Consider the following 18,744-nt stretch of genomic DNA (forward strand, 5'->3'; position numbering starts at 1 on the left):
GCCACCGTTCGGTCTGATATCCAGTGCTTGAGAGCGCCTGGTTGGGTCGTGCCACAGGCAAAATTCCCAGCACTATGCAAAGAGGTAACAATCTCGTCCCAGTATGAGTTCACATCTGATGGTGGAGCACTTGGAAGAGACTCTAGAAGACGATTCTTGTAAGTTCGTCTGACATCCGGATCTGCCAGTCTTTCAGTTGCCATGCGATTTGTCCGCACCTTACGCGACCCCGGGAAACGTAGGGAGAAGCGACTCCGGACGAGCGCGTGGTCAGAGTCCACAAATGTGTTCCAAAACGACCGGCAGTCAGTTATGGACTCGCGCCATCGGTAACTGATGGCAACGTGGTCGATTTGAGTTTGTGGCCGGCCTGTTGTTGGAGAACACCAAGTGGCCAGACGACTCCGGCTATTTCGGAAGTTAGTACTGCATAAAAACAGCCTGCGATCAGCACACAGCTGAAGCAATCGTTCCCCATTGTCCGTACGTACCGAGTCCAGTCAATATCAGACAATACAACACTATACCGCGAACCTTTTCCTCGTCAAATAATACACACACCGCGTAGTACGAATGCGTTAATAAGCCATCCATTAATAGCGAACCCCAGGGTTGCTTTGCACTGAACAGCAGTCGAACAGACATCCCAAACGAAAGACTTATTTGAGTCTCACGTTGACTGCCTATGTTGGCAAGTTCCTGTGCAGAAAGGCCAAAACGGCTGCAATTAGAATGCTGTGTTTACCTAATGCACTACGAAACCAGTGCTGCAAGTTTTATCAATCTAGAAAGTAGCAGTGCTTGAATCGGAGCCTAAGGAAAGCTTGAAGGTAATGGGGAACAGGAAGAGGAACGAATGCGTCTAACCTTAGCTGAGACTGCACATGTACGTAAAGAAAATCGTGCGAAACATATTGCATTCATTCAGTAGTTTGTGTACTAGTAAAAATCATACAAAGGCAAATACTCACCAAAGGCGCCGACTTCAGGCATGTCAAGGAGCAGTGGTGTAATTGGCTCTGACTTGTAGATGGGGATGTAAATGTTGCTGAGGACTGTCCTGAGCTGGTATGAACTGCCAATTCCTGGGGTTGGCTTTCCCTGGGTCTTGGTGTGGTTTCCTCATCTGAATCTGGTGGGAGATTACACTGAAACGAAAGTTGCGTAGAAATACCCCTTGTACGTTCGGGTAAGCACGAACTTATTGGTGATTAAAATGAACCCGACCCACGTGCTTCCATATTTCAACATTCCATTTCAGAAATAGTGCTGATCAGTAACATGAGCCTACGCATTAAATAAGACGGAAATTACGTAAGTGGCGATGTATATGACTTTTAACACTAGAACATAGCTTCTGTACCGACATATTACGTTTTCAGTTTGACATGCACTCATTCCGTGCATAAGTTCCGTCAAAAACCGAAGGCAAATGATCAAGACATATATGCCGAGGTAGTTACAGCAAAGTGGACGCATGAGGGTAGCTTCAAGACCAGTTCAGAAGAATCAGTAGTATTCTTCTGATTCTGACCGTGAATAGGTTCTGACATTTAAAAAACTATAAACAGTGTGCAGCACATTACCCTGAAGCTATTCAGCCAAACTAGAGGTTTATGTTCAATTCCCTGGACACGTGAAAGCTTTGCTGTTTCCAACACTGAATTTACAAATTCAAACCTAACATGTTTGTGTAACTATGATTCAAACGCAAAAAAAATCAAGTGTGCATTTCTTACATGTCCAGACTGATGTCAGAGCTTAAACCAAAATGTGGTGGGGGACTGAATTCACGAAACCATGACCGATCACCTTGAAACAACGAACTCAAGAACCAGAAACTCTGAGGTACACACCCGTTGTCTTGACAAGCGATACTGTCACGGTGACCTGACTAAAAAAGTGGTGAAAAACCATGGTATGGACTGATCGTGGGCTAAATGGTTTGGACAGTGAATCGGAAGAGAACCTGCAGCCAAACAAATCTGGAGGGCGTGGGACACTTGTCGTCAGGTTAACCGGTCGTTGCCACAGCAACAGGAATGAGTGACACGGTCATGCCTGTACGAAGATAGTTCACGAAGTACCCAGATTGATAAACGCACCGGCCTCCCCGACGAAAACCTGTGAAAGTAATCTAAAGATCAAGGAAATACAGAAGGAAGAAAATGCGGAAGCTAGCTTTCACACAGCCGTAAGCCGCAAGCACAACAGAACTGTCATGGTTGATTGAGAGCTGTTCTCCATTAAATGGGCTTGCCTGAAAATGGAGAAAGAGCTGACATCGAATTGATGAAAAAGTAACCAATCGATGTAAAGGACGGTATTTTGGTCCTAAATCACTAGGTAAGCGAATTGGTTGAGTATCACCCACGTTGAATTTTTTTCCCTGATCACAGTATGAGGTTGTGAATCAGTGAAAAGAATTATTGGTGTCATATTATGTTCTAAATATCTGATGGAAAATTAAAGGTTTACGGATTTTGGACTGCAATGGTGATTTTTGCCACTATCAGGCTTCATCTGAATAAAGTATGGCGAAACTGTTCGCGGTAAAGACGTTCGGAGAGATATTTTTGAGCGAATTCGTTGTCACCCTTAGACCTTATATCGGTCTACAGTAGTTGCAGCTGTTACAGTTAGGTCAGTGACAAGCTCAGCTGTCACCCATAAGTCTCTCCTCACTAAAAAGCACTCGACAGATCTAAGCTTTGCTAAACCGATATTCTCACCACACGCAAGCGATGCTTTTGAAGCACCGATTGCCAAACACTAGAAGTACTTTGACGTATTCTGGTTACAGTTTCCATGTTTTTGAACTGTATAAATCGGAATGGCACAGTAATAATGGTAATACACGATCAGGGTTAACATCCTTCAGGTGCCCAGCTGCCTTATCACTCGAAGGAGATACGAAGGCTGAAATATTGCCCAAGCCTAGGCAGGAGCAATCGGGACCGCGCACCTTCCGGCTAGTAAATTCGCACCCTCACGACTGAGAATTGTCGAACTCTAAGCTGAACACCATCCACAACGAAAACAGTTCCACTGGCATACGTTCCATCTCATCTTTGAATAAGAGAGGTTGCAAATCACAGATGTGAAGTGGTCTTACTCAGATGAATTCAAGAGAATGAGGCGAGCTGTTTCATTCTTACTCGGGTTTCATCATCATCAGGTCATGCCATCGTGTGATTGGTTGAACGGTAGCTCTGGAAGGGAGGACAACCTTCGAATTCGCTTCATGAAAGAATTCTCCTGCTGAGGACTAGTACCGTGCAAAAGTTATTACTGTGTATTAGAATTTTAATAATTCGGGCCCGTAATATCTTGGATTCTCCTGAGACAGCACCAATGAACTGTAACAGCTCTCTACACGGCCATTAAAGATGACTAGCTTAAACACCATAAGGATGACTCTCAGTCAATCGGAATGTAACCATAACAGGCATCCAACCCCAGCAAACAGTACTTCCAGCTGATGTCTCAATTCGCAACCGTGCGGAAATATGCTACACAAACGATGGGAGGGACGGAACGAACAGGTCGATGCGAATGATGCAGGAAAGACCAATCGAATTAAGTCGAGTAACTGAGTAATCGATTACTCACAGCTTTGTATTTCGGACAATCGCATCTTAGAAACAGTCGTGTACAGAGAAGCTTTTGGGTTCCTTCTATAGACTAACCTTCGTAAGACTGTGGTACGGGACAGGGTTTGAATTGTTGTGTACTTTTGGGTCGCCTGGCTGACTACCTGTGTCAAAAATCGGCAGCAGATTACCACAAGTTGAAGCGAGAGAAGTCTGTGATTGGTCACCACCACCATTAGTTGCTTTCGGCGACTGAGTCCGGTCGTTCGTAGGGTTCTCATACTGCACGAGTCGCTTGAGTTCTTCGGTAAAAAAGGTGGAGAAGTTGTCTCGCGTGAAATAATTTGAACGAAGGAGGGCTGATGCAGTTGCTCGATCATTCGCATCAAGACGAAGACATTCCTGAGGAATGGGAAGTTAATATTAGGGCATTCAAAAGTTTTGCTTTCATCAGGAATTTTACATAGACGGCCTACATGATTCTGAAACGATAAGAAGTTGCCGTGCTTAGTATTGAACTCGAACGACCTTACTTCGGTCAATCTTGTGTTTAGTGTGAAATTGATTGGCAGAGTTTTGGCCATTAACTACAGCAACAACAGTGAAAAAGTGTATCCTTTATTATCAATTGGGAAATGTTTGGGACCGACTGGGTAGTCATTGTTTCAGAGGTTTGGTAAACACCAGTTGTTTATTATCGGGAAGGTCAGCTTCCTGAAAGCAACCCAGAAGGCTCGGAACCTACTGAGACCCTAAAAGTCCACCAAAATCTCAATAAGGAAGCCGGCAAGCATCCAGGCCCATCAAGTATTCACTCAATCCAGCAACAGCCTGGATCGATGAAAGTTAAATCCGAATAGCGTGAGGTCCCTTGTAGGTATTGCACCCGCGCACACTTGCTTATTCGCAATAAACCTGTTGTGTTTCTTATCGGTGAGGCTTTTTCCGGCACTAGGCTCTAGAGCAGGAACAGCTGTCAAATATAAGATTTATCAGGCAAGCAAGTCAGTTACCAAAACTTGAACATATGAAGACATCCACCCTCATTAAGGGTCGTTCACCGGGCATGTCAAATGGCCCCTTGGAAAAAGGGTCACATATCCACTGAGGCCCAGGGTTGATTACTGACGGGCGCAATGTGACACAATAAACAATCCCATCACTCTGAAACCCAACCTACTGACCTCAGATAAAGTTAAATATCCATATTACTGTCGTTTGAACAGTCCTCGTACCACCCTGTCCCAATTCGGTTCAAAACAAATCGGAGAAACACTGGACTACAGTTTTGCTGGTAGTGTTCATCAGGACTAAACATCCCTGGAAGTGCTGGGATTTGAACTCGGACATATAATATCGGGAGAGTGTGTTATGACCACTCCATCAACTTGCGCTGGGTACATCTGAACTGCTGTCTGAATGGGCTTGGAACATGTGATGGATGCTTGATCAAAGAGGCAACTAGCACAGCTGTACTTGTTAACCGAAATTCACATAGTAAAGAAACAAGGTTTCGGTCTGCGAAGGTAACCGAGCGAACAATTAATTACCTTGATAAACTCCAGTGTAGACTTCCTGACCTTATTAAGCCTGCGTTCCAGAGGGATCACGTCACGGACGGCGGGAATACGCATTCCGGAAAACAGAGGATTCCGTTTAAACACTAACTGATGCTTTTCACTGAGATTTCCTGAGAAAAATGACGGAGAGGAAGGATACTGAGAAAAAACTGAGGAAGAAAACACTGTTTCATAGTAAAGTTAATTTCCTTCAACTTCTACGAGTGGTTGAACTTTTCTGGGTAAAGGAAATTTCAGATATCAGCTACCGTAAAAGCACAGAATATTTGGAGGAGTTAACTACCATCCGTTAGGCTTCCTTTTCCTAACATATGATATTCTAGAATAAGGTGACTGCTAATCGACTGCTCAAAGCTAATAAATTATTGCTTTTAAAGACACGGCTGCAACCTAATCTGCTGTGATAGTCGATGGAACCTTAATATTTTAACCTATACCCTACAATACATTAATACGAATGGCAAATGTGGAACAATGCAAATACCTTGTTTGTGTTTACAGGGTGTAGTCGGAGCAATTAGGAGGGGGGGGTGAGCAGCTGGCGGGAAAAGAAGAACTAGATAACCACATTCTTAGGTAATGCCAGATTTTATATGATGTCAGTCTGGTTGTCAGCTTCATCCACGAGTGCTGTTTCAGTAAATATTAATGTGACTCAGCGATGGTTTGATCAGCTGCTATTGCAGAAGACCGTTGTTCTAAACGACATTTGATTTTGTTTAATTGCGTGATGCAGCGGAAATTCGTTCCCCTAAATTACATTTGACGGTATAAAATTGAATGAAACAGTGTTTTCCGACAAATATTGACAACTACTAGATCAACTTATGACTATATCGAGTAGATGGCGTCGGTGCTAAAGGGGTGCCGAACTAGGTCTTAGGCACAATCTGATGTGCTTCTTTTCTACCTTGTCAGCAAACCCGAAGATGGAAAGTCCAATGTGAGGAAGCATGAGACGGTCAGTAACTTTGAAAGTAGCGGAGTTGACCGGTCACTGTAAAAGTGCCAAGTTATGGCCGTTTACTGGATAGAGTAAAAGGCGATAATACGCAATAAGAAGCCTAGCATCACCTGGAAATCACATTCGTCCTGCAAGGTGGCTACACTAAAATGTTGTATATGACCTAGTGAAACTTCAAGCATCATTTAAAACACACATGCCACCACGAGGCGTCCATGTTTCTCTTAATTGGGCAAACTAAGTAAGGTAATAGAATTGGAAGCTCCGGTGGTGTGACCATCTGAAAAGGCTGACTGCGTAAGATCAAGTTGAACATTCGACGAATAAATGCAATAAACTTGTATCGAATATTTTCAGTGAAGAAATATTTCTTTAGAAGTTATAAGGCCCCAAGAAATTTTCAGTTTCACCAACGGAAGCGGAGACGGTTATGTTGTTTGGTCAATTTTTATCGACAGATTGGGAACCCGTTATGACAGCACCCTCAGAAGTTTCTCCCCGATACGGACAGTGCCTTGAGAACAAAACTGAGCTGTACATCTAAAGAGCTTATATATCTCAGCCCTTTGATAATTTCGGACTGTTATCAGGCTGCATAGGTACGCGGTGCTGGCGCCGTCCTCACATGCTCGTCCGCGAACGACGGGTGTGGTATAAAACGTCGGATTATAGAGGAAGTGACCTACAGTTTGCTTTCTGTACATCAAGCGCTTTGCCAAGTTTGGACGAAGCTCGTTTGTATCTACCACCAAGAAGAATACTCTGGCCAAAACACTGAGGTCCGCGGCGAAACGGTGGTAAAAAAAGGAGTACGGAGGAAAATACACTTTCCCTCCCATTTTGTCCAGTATAGCATGTGGAGATGTCTTCTGATAAACGGAATCAATTGACCGCAATATACACCATGTTTTGACTGTTGGGGTTACGCATGAAGGTACTCCGACTAAACATTATTGCCTAAAAATTTTCATCAACCCAATAAGCCGTAAATTGCATTACGGAAGAGTATTACTGGCTCAGTCGGATCTTTAAGAAGCTTTGGATATTGCACTTTCAGTTAAACAATATTGTAAACTACAGATTTCTTCGAGTCTCACATCATCCTTTTTGGTTCGCAACTACCTGCTCAGACCCATATTCCCCCAAATGGCCGAAAAGAGAAGCAAAGATCAGATAAGTGGTTAACGTAGAACTTGATGCAGCCTGAAGTAGGTACGCTCAGCCTAGCCAAGCATACGAATACACTGTTACGTGGGCTCGGGTAGCCAAGTGATTAATATCCATTTCTATCGCCCGAGTTCGAATGGACGCCTTCCAAATGACTGCCAGTCCCATCTTCAAAACTGTGCAAACATGTCGCTTCATCAGTAAAAGACCTATGAAAAGACCACTACTTTTTGCCGTGCTCTGCCAATTCGTTCATTTTAAAGAAAATGCGTCAAGAAGCTAAGGCCTTCACAAGTTTTATGTGAGTCAAAACAACGTAGAAGAACTCCTAAAGCACTTGTGGGACGTGATCAAATGAGTAAAAAATTGCCCAGACCGATAGATTAGCAGTGAAAATGCATATTCTTCGTAATGGATCTGTCCGATTTCACAGTTTGATAACCCCACTGATCCAGAAACTGGGCAGGAGTTCATACTCAAACGATGGTTCACGTATTTATTCCGCTGGGGAGTCCAGACAAGCTCCATGCAACAGAATCTACCTAAAAAGTAACCGATCAGTCATGGTCGTCGATACGAAAAACTTCCCAGATGGGCCAATGCTCCAACCTAATAAATCGCAAGTGATAAATATTCTAAAGGTATACATAATCGCAGTTGATTCAAAACAGCGTCTGGTTCAACTCGGAAGTAACCGGTGAGACGCAGCAACCTAATTACCGGTTAAATGAAACAACTTCAAACTCAATGCGAGTACTTGAAAGTTGTAAAGTGTCCCTGGGGAGAGCAGCAGCACTTCTACTTGCCACATTGACAGAGTAGCTCATCACTCATCTGCCTCTTCTAAACTGTGGATTCAAGCAGATATCTGCCCTTGGTAGTGGTTACATCTCTTCCACAAACCAGCTAAAACAGATTAATGCGTGGGATGTTTAGCATTCTGCATGATGCAGACGCTTTATCGCGCTTGGAGAGGATATGGAATCTGGAAAGAGAGTTGTGCGTAAATATCTGGGGGGCCAGAAATTTGGTGAAAGGGAAAAACGAGCGCTAGTAGCACTAAATGCTGTCAGATGCACCCCCAGAAGATCACCGCTGCCTCGCGGGACGCAACCGGACATGCAGGGGTTTTCTGCACACATGCAAATACATGGTAAGTGATATGGCGAAGACCAAGTGCATGAAATATTCAGGAAATTACAGGTTTATTCCTTGATCGCACACAGATTGTGCAAAAACGCATGTCATGCACGGATGCGCAAACACTTTTCTCATAACTTGAAATATGGCCTGTATAGGGAAGAAGCGTCCAATGCGGCTCCGTGCTCAGTGTGCCTCTGAACCCATACGACAAAGCACAACAATCGACACGGCAAGGGAACCAATTTTAGGGGCGGAATGCATGCGCAGCGGAACCGGCCACTGTATAAAGTGAACAGAGCAGCCAGGCCTAATGCTGAGTACCAGCAAATAGAGGACTCACAACAGGGTGAGTTAGGAAGGGAGGCGTCAGAAGTAGCATGTTCTTGCTTACTCACCCTGCCGTGCGTATCAATTAAGGTGACCTGCCTGATGACACCGCGAGATGGGATGATATAATTTGTACTTGTGCAATTTATGGTTGTGCGTGGGCTGGAACACTACCAGGTCGTCCAGGCCTAGAGAGGATGTCTAGGGCTCTTAGCCATAGCTTTTATCTCTTGACCGTAATGCAATGTGTGGGGAGCAGCATGCGACCACAATGATACAAGTTTTTCTAGTGGGCAGATCACCGTGCTTATTCTAACCTCCAACCTGGGGGACCAGAAAATTGTCAGACCAATGCGACATGTGAAACTCCGCAGGTATCAAATGGAACATCCAGTATATCTCTGTGAGTTGTAGATGTACGCAAACCGAGCACATCATGGGGACGTTCACACTGTTTGCAGTGGTGTTGGTCTTACAGCCCAAACACTGTCACAATCATCATATAGGCCAAAGTACGAGATGAAATGTTACAAAAATGCACCCCACACCTGAACAATCTTTCTCAGTGTTCTATAGTATTCATCCCAGCTTGAGTTTAGACAGGAGCATAAGGGCACCGCGTGCCAATATCCAAGCTGCACTACAAGGAGAATTAAAGTAAAAAATACCTAGGTTTCCTTCACATGTGCACACTAGAGTTGCCATATCCAAGTTGCTCACACATCCTTTGTTACTAACCAAAGTCAAGAATGATGATTGGCTTTGTGTCCCCTCACTTACTAAGACCGTTACCTCTTTGACTTGTGCTGTTGAGCACATCTTTGTACTTGCTATGGCAATATCATATGATGGTGGTACCAGCTATCAGGACAAACTTAAACAATTTCCTTTGTTTTTCTGCCTACAACAGTCATGGTCAGCGTCCGCATGCATGCAGACATTCAATAGCTCATGTACACCGGCGTCTATGTGCTGCCAGACAAAATTACACGGCCAAGCAATCATTATCCCTTCTTCAAACGTTTGATTAAGCCCGTACCATGAGAAGACGAGTGCATTTCTGTGTCACTTTAGTGTGATGTTATGAATGATGAAATTGAGGTTCTTGGTTGCGTCATGAACCGGTTACGCACCCGGAATGTGATGCTTTTTTGCGACGTCTCTAAATATCCAAATCATCGATTTCCACTTAATTTATTCGTCGCAGTGAACAAGTTCTCCTCTTATTAAGAAAAAAAGGGACAAACTGGGAAAATGAAAGTTGGTGCTTTTATGAAGTCCGGTGAGGGGAACACCATGCTGCAAATGCCGAGTGCCTATTTGCTTAGGATTTTACTGCACTAAACTTCGTTGACCTATCAAAAAGGTTTTGAACGGTGGATACGAAAACATATACGATGGTCCAATGTGAACTGTGTTGCAGATAGCGCGCAAGTACGAACACGCTTCTAACCATTAAAACAACTCCATTTTCGCTAGATGGGTTTTTCAACCACTTGCTGGAAATGCCGCGAATTTCCCTGCGAACCGAGAAGCACCAACCTACTTTCAGGTACATAGTTCAGAAGGAGTTCGAGAAGACCGATTATTCTTTAGGGAATTGTTCAGATAACGAATATTCAACCGGATAATAGCTGATATAATTTCCAAGCTTGGAAGGAAAGGTTTCCTTCTCGAATACACGCAACAACAGTATCGAGAAGATATTGCCTCTGTATCAGGAAGGTCAGATTCCTGAAAGCAACCACTGAAAACCCGAAGTCTACTGAGACCCTTAGCTCCGCTAGATGCTGACCAGGTAGACAACGCCCCCTTAATATGCAGCGCGCAACAGCCTCGTATCAAAGCCAGACCGCGCGCGTCAGCATTGGATCAAGTTCATACAGTGTCCCTCCAATAAATGGCTAGAGACCGTCGTATTTTCGCACTCGCATGCACTCACGCTCTCGCACTCGCTTGTACGGAATATGGCTGTGAGTCTTTTTTCAGGCATCAGGCACTGGAGCGGGTCAGCAGTTAGATACAAAAGATTGGCGAATCAGCAGGTATAACAGTTTGGTAAAGAGATCAGGTAAGAACCAAAGAAAATTACCGAGCTCAATCACTATTTAGCCCTATTTATCGCTCACTCCCTTTCGAGTGGGAAAACAATCCTCCCTATACGTAAATCAATGTGGATCTTATCACTGACCCACAGTAACTATAGTTACCAGTCAGGCTTGTGACCTGAGATGTTCAGTGTTTAGTGCTGCAGGCTGGCGTTTAGAATGCGGGCTCACTCAATGTGTGTACTAATGGCGTCCGATGGACTGTTTTTTTCAGATACGGGTTTACATACAGAAGCAAAGATTATCAGCGACTTTGCGATACAGGAGTGTCAGTATCGGTGCAATACTCCACCAGCCACCCACCGGCAAAGTACTGAGAGTCGCATTGTGGAAACAGGGGTTGGAAAAGCGTCAACTACGTACTGTGGGAAAAACGTTGTTACTGAATCAAACTTGCTGCGCATCTCATTTATTCTGGCACCAAAAACGCAACCGCATACGCGCCTGTACGATTGCGTTCGGGTGCCTTTTTTCGAAGATTCACATCTAGCTGTTTATTTCCGTTTTTTGTTGGACTCCATCCGGCAAACTAGTATTGCGTTTTGCAGGAATCTTTCTCTGAATATTGAGTGCTTGTGAGTTCATGAAATCTCAAAATCTACTACACGATTGTCAGTAAACAGGGAGGGAGAGCGTGCATCTCAAGCATCTGAGCTCAGCGGAGGAAAACGGACCGGAAGGAAGTATAGCTCCGTTTACACCTCACAATCAGGATAGACTGAGAATGGGACAAGCGTGAGTCCTCCTGCAGGAATTCACTTCATCGAAGGATCTTAAATTCGAGTAGCTGAAGGAGGTATGCCTGTTTGAACGGCAGTTCTTTTATCATTTGAAGATTTAAGTGGTAGATGATCGAAAGCCAGCCGAACCGCACATACAAATTTCACTCTTGATCCGGTCATTAGGGTCCAACTAAACCCCCTCGCTAGGGTAAGTAAGGCAAATTCGTGACATTTTATTTACCAAGATTACCGATCGGTGTTCATCCACTGGAAGCTGGCAGAGAGGGATGGGTTAGGTTTTTTGTAATCCTGTGCGATTTGATGGTGTGTCTGGACTAGTGAGCTAAATAGCCAGTCACCGTCCGTTGAAAAAGTGCTTTTACTAATTTCTCTTTCACACTGTACTCAGGCAAGGCACAGGGTCGAGTAGCTGAATGACTGGTCACTGTACTTCCTGTATTGATGGCGACATCTCAGGCAAACGCATAGAATTACACTTCTGTTGCAGAAGTCGGGTTCCAATATTTTTGCCCCATGAGAAGGCTGTGCTGTAGTACCTCAGGGTGCAAGATAAACAGTTTTGTTTGGCACCTACGGTACTCGCTCGCAAGTAAGACCAGCATATCTGGACTGTGAGCTTGTACTCATTGACAGCTTCATTATTTTCAAAGCAGTGAGATTTTAGTGATAGGCGGCAAGGTTCCAAGCTTGTAACAAGGATTATTAAATAACTGGAGATAAATAGAAGACAGCGGCCAACTGCACCGAATATGTAATGGTATTGAGAATTGCGTACACCAACTAAGAGCTGTTTCTAACGTTGGATTACTGAGTTGTCTTCAGTATGGAATTCATACAGGAAGGATGTTGGATAAAATGAAACTATTCCGCCGTTTCCTTTCCGACGCAGCTGCTTTCCTAGTGGGCGTGTGCCACGGGGAGTTCAAAACAAATGTCACTATGATACGATCTAGTCGATGATGACGTAAACTCACCTAGACAGCGAACAATATGGTAGAGCTGGTCTATGTCCGAATCGCCGGGAAACAGAGGATTACCCGTGAGCATTTCCGCAGCCAAGCACCCCACAGCCCATATATCAACGGCACTGAAAAGAAGGCGTAATGAAGATTGGACTGAGTTAAACCGGACAACAAATGAATGTGATGTACTTTCGGTATATAGCTGCCGCGTGACAAGTTCAGGTATTTCAAAGTTACCCAAACCCAGATATGAATAAGCGAGAAGCACGGGGAAATCCGACACACAGGAGGTTCTTGATGACTCTTTCGGAAATAGACTACTACCCTGAAAGGTAAGAAACAGCGTTCCCTGACAATCATAAACCATTGTTGCATTCCTCAGAAAAAGAGGTCACCCAGCGGAAACAACCCGAATCCTTGTGGTTTTCCTATTAGACGAATTAGTGTACCGGGAATATGTCCGGAAAGGTGACTCTAATCATTTCGGTTTATTTCAGCCTAAGCGAAAAGGTCACCAGAGAACTGGATTTCTGACGAATAGTTACGTATTCAATATTAACGCCTCACGATTTACTAGGAGTCTTTAGTACGCCATGCTCACAAGTGAGGTAAATGACGGTGGAGGGATTAGTTAGTCAAAGTGCCACATGACCGACTTTGCCGAATCCATCCGATGGACTTCATTTGGGGCAAAGACGCAAGAGATTACGTTTGGTGAACAGGCCACATGCTGTGGCTAAAACACAACGTCCTCACTCGACCTCATTTGTGATAAGTCTGTACTGTGATGGGTATTCATGAAATTTTGTTAGGCAGCACGCGCATTCCATTGGTCGCTGTCCATAAGAATGATGTGAATATACACCAGCAACCCTTCCATGCTGAGGTTTTCGAAAAGCCTAAATTGTTCGACCGCATTCAGGAGTTGTTTGAAGGACGGTTGGAAAGCCATTTAGCGCCAACTATCGGATCCAACCCAGCGAAGAGTATAACACTGTGAAAGATTTCGAGAACTACACTCAGTTGCAAATCAATTTGGTTTTCACGATAGACTCAACTGAATCTCTCAAGTATGATGTTCTACAACTGAATGTGCTGAACACAAGTCACCTCATGTTTCAGTTGGTACGATATTCCAGATATCGCAGTATATTTTAATGAAGGAAACTTTTCACAAGGTTGCTGTCGAAGAGTTTTCAGCAACCTTGTGAGTAGTTTCCTTCATGAAAATATACTGTGAAAGGTTATTTTGTAGACTACAGTGGACTACCCCAGTGACTAATCAAAGTAAAATATTTACACGGCGGTCAGCACAACTCTCATCTCCGATTGTCTGAAAAAGACGTAATCAATTTTTCAGTTGCAAATGCTTTTTCCTAAAAAACTCAGCAACCGATTTGCTGAACATTCACATCATATCAATACGCATGAGCTTCCAGTCGGACTATCAAACATTTTTGGTGGACATCAATGATAAAAACAATCATAACAGTAATATGCTGGCAACCCGCATCATCAATTACTGATCAATGGTAATGGTTTTCTAGAAAATACGGTTATTCTGACACCAATTACCAACCTTCATAACTAGGAAGACTGAACACGTATAATCTTGATCAAGATTGACAAACATTACTGAAATACAAGGCGACGGACGCCACAAAAACACAAACCCCTTTGGCGGATGCATACGCATCAATATCAACCTCCTCACCATAGATAGCGGTTCATTGAATACACTAGTGAGAAACTGACTGCCATGAGTATCTCAAATGAGACGATGCAGATGGGAACACACCTGGGAGTATTGATAGTTTGGGACGTATATAGTTAGTTCAAAATACGGTGCTTACTCTCTAACGACTGGCTCTAGAGTGATCCCAACTCTGGCACGGTCATTTGCCGACAAGGATGCCTATCTCTCATGAAGCTGAAGTCTAGGTTCTCCAGATTATCACTGCTCCTGATCTGAAGGAATTCTGCTGCATGAATTAAAGTCATATTGGGTTGGATCTCAATGACCTCAACGTAATCCGTGTGTTTGTCACTACCTACATGTCTTCGAGTTTCGTGCGTTTATCAGTTAAAAGTATAATGCTGACTATGCTAGAAGCACTGAAAGAACAGAGTAAGTCGCATTCATTAAAAAATTGAATGCAGTCATCGAATAAGTCAGATTAACGCCTTGGAGCAGTGTAGTGGTGTGGAATCAGAACGTTTTCACTGTCGAAGAGAGGTCCATTTGGCGAGGAAAGGTACGAAATCTTCTGCTGTATATTTAAAGATACGTAAGGTACGCAGGATCCTTAGGTGTTCTTGTACCTGTCATTGAAGACTTGACTGCGAACCTAGAAACGGCTATACATGCTTTTTGGACACGAGTGGATCATAATGGCCAGACAAGTTTTTAAATGGCGATGCCAAAGTTGCTCTAAGCAGCCCATATATGCCAACATAGTACAAAATCGAGGCACACTGGTTGATCATTAGCAGGTTCCCCTCAAATGATAAGTTAGAATGAAGGTAATAAATATTTACGAACGGCCGAGTAGTTCAAGTTAGCGGTTAAGTAGAGCCTATTGCAAATAAGGTACAGAAGTCATCGCCTGTAGTAAGGTTTCGAGGAAGCGCTCGATGAATTTGGGAGTGGTGGAAACCAATCACATCGCTCAACACTAAACAGGTTCACCTGTTCAGACGTGACAATTCACGTGCATCCGGCGTGCACTGCTGGAGTAACAGTGACACGTCAGAGGTACGGAATTCGAACTTCGGCGTGGCGAATGAGCTCTAATAAGAGCGAAACTCGAGTCCAGTCCCTCTCGCCATTGGTGTAGCCCTAAACGACGATTGTTTTTGTTGAGCGCTATTATTCGAACTCTCCTCCTAGTCAATCCCCAAGCTAAGACACTAAAATGAACACGCCGTTGTAATTCTACGCGCCGAGAACGGAACTTACGCCGTTGCACAAACGCGCGAAATAGCCATGACAACGGAAGTTTCACAGCGTGTAGTGCGATAGATCATTGCAGCAAAAACATGACTGTTAGTCAAGAATGCACGGTCTAGTAAAAAAAAACAAATCGTTCGGCTTTATTTATACAGCACATCTGAGGTACTCGTTTAGTGCTGGACTGGATAGGACATTTTCAAGTCACGTGAGGCTATTCTAGTCTAACCGATTTAGCAAGTATCCGATTTGCAATGCTAGACAAAGACAGAAAACGATTAATTAAACATAGCTTGTCTGAGTCCACCTCCGACATCCGATAGCCGAGAGACAGAAGTAAATTAGCAAAACTTAGAACGCTCTCAACCAGTGAAAACCGCTCAGAACGCAACAAGAAATGATCCGTAAGCATTTTTTCCAGGAATGATTGTTCTCCATGAAACAACACTGGTTTCTTTTCACTGCTTCCAAAACGGATTGCTGGATTGTTGGCCAATGCTACTTAGTGGAGTACACGGTGTCATAACCCCGCTTACAGTGGTGCATCAGGTTGGCTGAATGACAGCCAAGTTATATCTCAATTGCAACTGAATGTTGACGAATGGCTCACTCACATGTGGCAGTTTAGGCCTTCAGAAGAATGACCGTTGTGGAAGAAAGTTCTACTACCCGTATCATATTATTTACCCCAGTGCTGCTGACCTCAAGAGTATCGGTAAAAACAGCGGACAAAAGATTCTGTATGAATGTGAAAAACTTGGATTTTTCAAAGTTTTTGAAATATTTGATTGTAAATCAGGCTCGTTATGCTTTGCGGGGGACAATGAGCACAATACTCGTAATATGTTAATAGCTCAGGAACTGACGTGGAAGAGACGGGAATCCAAAGAGTCTTGAATGGGTTCAAAGTTATGTCAAAAGATAAGCATCTTTGAAGGCTAGGCAAGAAGTCTCCACTTGGTGTCTATTCCAGTGGCGGTTAGATTTTCGTCCGACGAGGTGCAACGAGGTTCCCGTCAAATCTGACTAACTATTCGAGTTATTCTATTTCAGTAAATCTATTCGGCATCAATTTCACTGAGCAAACGGAAAGAGAGGTAGCTGGGGTCGAAAATCTTCCGTTAGCACAGTTTTCGGTACAGCACCTTGCCGTTCAGTGAAACACGATTCGACGGGGTAGAATCACCGATGATTTATCAAATAACAAGCGGCCTGTGTGCAGCACATTCAGTTGTAGAGTATCATAAACGAGAGTTTCAGCTGAGTCTCTCGTGAAAACCAAATTGATTTGCAAGTGAGTGTATTTCTCGAAAACAGTGTAATTTGGGTTCAAGCAGAATATAAGGTTGACGGAAACTCGGGGACTGCGCCAACCTGATGAGTCCCAAGAAGGGTGAAACCGGTCGTGGGTTGTCGAAGAGTTTTCAGCAACCTGGTGAGTAGTTTCTTTTATGAAAATAACAAGTTACTTTCTTGCACCCATAACTAGACATTTTGGATTAAATAGTGAGGAAACATGATCGTTGGCTTGTTCGCTGAGCTGGGCAATTTGGTTGCAAACGTTTCATCACCAATCGAGGTGACATAATCAGTGCGTAGTTGTGCGTAGCGGTGGGTTAGTGGTTGTGCGTTCAGTAGTGTTGCGTGTGTGTTGATATACGTGCTGGTAGCCGGTGATGACCTTTGACCGCGCTTAGTTATTCTGTCGGGCGTCGCACTTCTACGTGCGAGAGATAAACATCGCAACCGAAACACTCAAGGAGGACCGAATAATGGATTAACAAACGAAGAAACAAGAAACTCCTAGGAATCAAATCAATAAAGGTCACAACGGAACTCGGAAGGACAAAGGTCAATCCAACACCGACCAGACTACGACGGCGAGGGAAGCCAAATTCCAAGGTCACGTGGGCATCGGCGAATGAGGACACGGGATAAAAGAACAACCAATGGAACCGCCCGACAGAATAACTAAGCGCGGTCAAAGGTCATCCCCGGCTACCAGCACGTATATCAACACACACGTAACACTACTGAACGCACAACCACTAACCCACCGCTACGCACAACTACGCACTGATGATGTCACCTCGACTGATGATGAAACGTTTGCAACCAAGCCCAGCTCAGCGAACAAGCCAACGACCATCTACGCTACCTGAGCTACCGACATTCTCCTCTATAGAAAAGTGAGGAAACATTTCGAAGAACACGTGAACGTGATTCCTTCAACCTCCCTCAACATTCAACGTCTTATAAGGACCAACGAAACAGACACCGTCAATAGGCACTGCTTATTGAAGTGGAATGGTGCTTTGGAGTGGGTGACCTGACCTATCAAATGAATATTTGACAATTACACACCAACTCACTTTTGCATCACTGAACTGCTGATTGCAGCCAGTGTAATCATGCAAAAAATGGAGATAAATCGATTGGCTGTCTGGAATCAGCGACAGATAAATGCAGACTAGTGCTTGATGAGAGACTGGGGAGAATCGGACAATCTGTGTCTTGATATCGTGAATGCAAGCCATGAGAATCAGTCATTCTTCTTCAAAAGCTATGGTTGTACAGTAAGAGAGTTTTGTCAGAACCGGAGATTCAGCTCAGCTGCTTCTTATTGCGCTGCAAACGTCTTATGTTCTGACGCAGAAATCGAGCCTGGTTTACCGTAACATCTCACCATGAGCTCACCAGACGACGCATTTGGACGAATATACTGTAACAATAACCGTTTGTCAAAGTGAACGAATTTTCACGACTATAGATCAAAAGTACACATTCGCAAGAGGCAAGTTGATTGCTCAGTCATTCCCGCCTACTGAGTTCCTTAAAGTTCATAGAAAAAACACCAGAGAGCGCAACTACCAGAGTTGGAAGCGATCAATCTATCTGTCGTTTAAACACACAAATGAAGCCAGACAAAAAGACTTCAGAATGGCTTCCTTATTCAAGATAAACACACAGCTTTCCTTCCCGGCTCACCAACTGCAATTTGGGCGTTCATATGAACTCACCATAGGGTGCGATTTTGTAAGGAAAAACAACCTTACGACAATTAATTTATCATGGTGATGAGAAATATTATCTGATCAACCAAATCGCGCCGACGAAATCGGAAATTGTACCTACCTGATCAGCTACAAGAAAGGCAAAACCGCTGTTGACCGGTTGAGCCGTTTTACTCAGTTTCACGAGTAGTGT

At 43.9% G+C, this 18,744-nt stretch overlaps 2 protein-coding genes across 2 annotated transcripts in view; both read right to left on the reverse strand.

The window, feature by feature from the left end:
- T265_14319 (hypothetical protein) overlaps nucleotides 1-1,136 on the reverse strand; it is a gene marked incomplete at both ends in the record, with an annotated part of 18,799 nt that extends 17,663 nt beyond the window's left edge. The window contains one exon of the mRNA XM_009173115.1: nucleotides 972-1,136. Within this exon, the coding sequence (XP_009171379.1) occupies nucleotides 972-1,136 (165 nt within the window). The remainder of the gene's footprint in view (nucleotides 1-971) is intronic.
- A 2,553-nt stretch (nucleotides 1,137-3,689) lies between these two features.
- Nucleotides 3,690-18,744, reverse strand: part of T265_14320 (hypothetical protein) — a gene marked incomplete at both ends in the record, with an annotated part of 28,035 nt that continues 12,980 nt past the window's right edge. Inside the window, 3 exons of the mRNA XM_009173116.1 lie at nucleotides 3,690-3,995; nucleotides 5,144-5,283; nucleotides 12,600-12,712. Coding sequence (XP_009171380.1) covers nucleotides 3,690-3,995; nucleotides 5,144-5,283; nucleotides 12,600-12,712 — 559 coding nt within the window. The remainder of the gene's footprint in view (nucleotides 3,996-5,143; nucleotides 5,284-12,599; nucleotides 12,713-18,744) is intronic.

The sequence above is a fragment of the Opisthorchis viverrini genome (assembly GCF_000715545.1).
Source record: "Opisthorchis viverrini unplaced genomic scaffold opera_v5_174, whole genome shotgun sequence".
NCBI lineage: Eukaryota > Metazoa > Platyhelminthes > Trematoda > Opisthorchiida > Opisthorchiidae > Opisthorchis > Opisthorchis viverrini.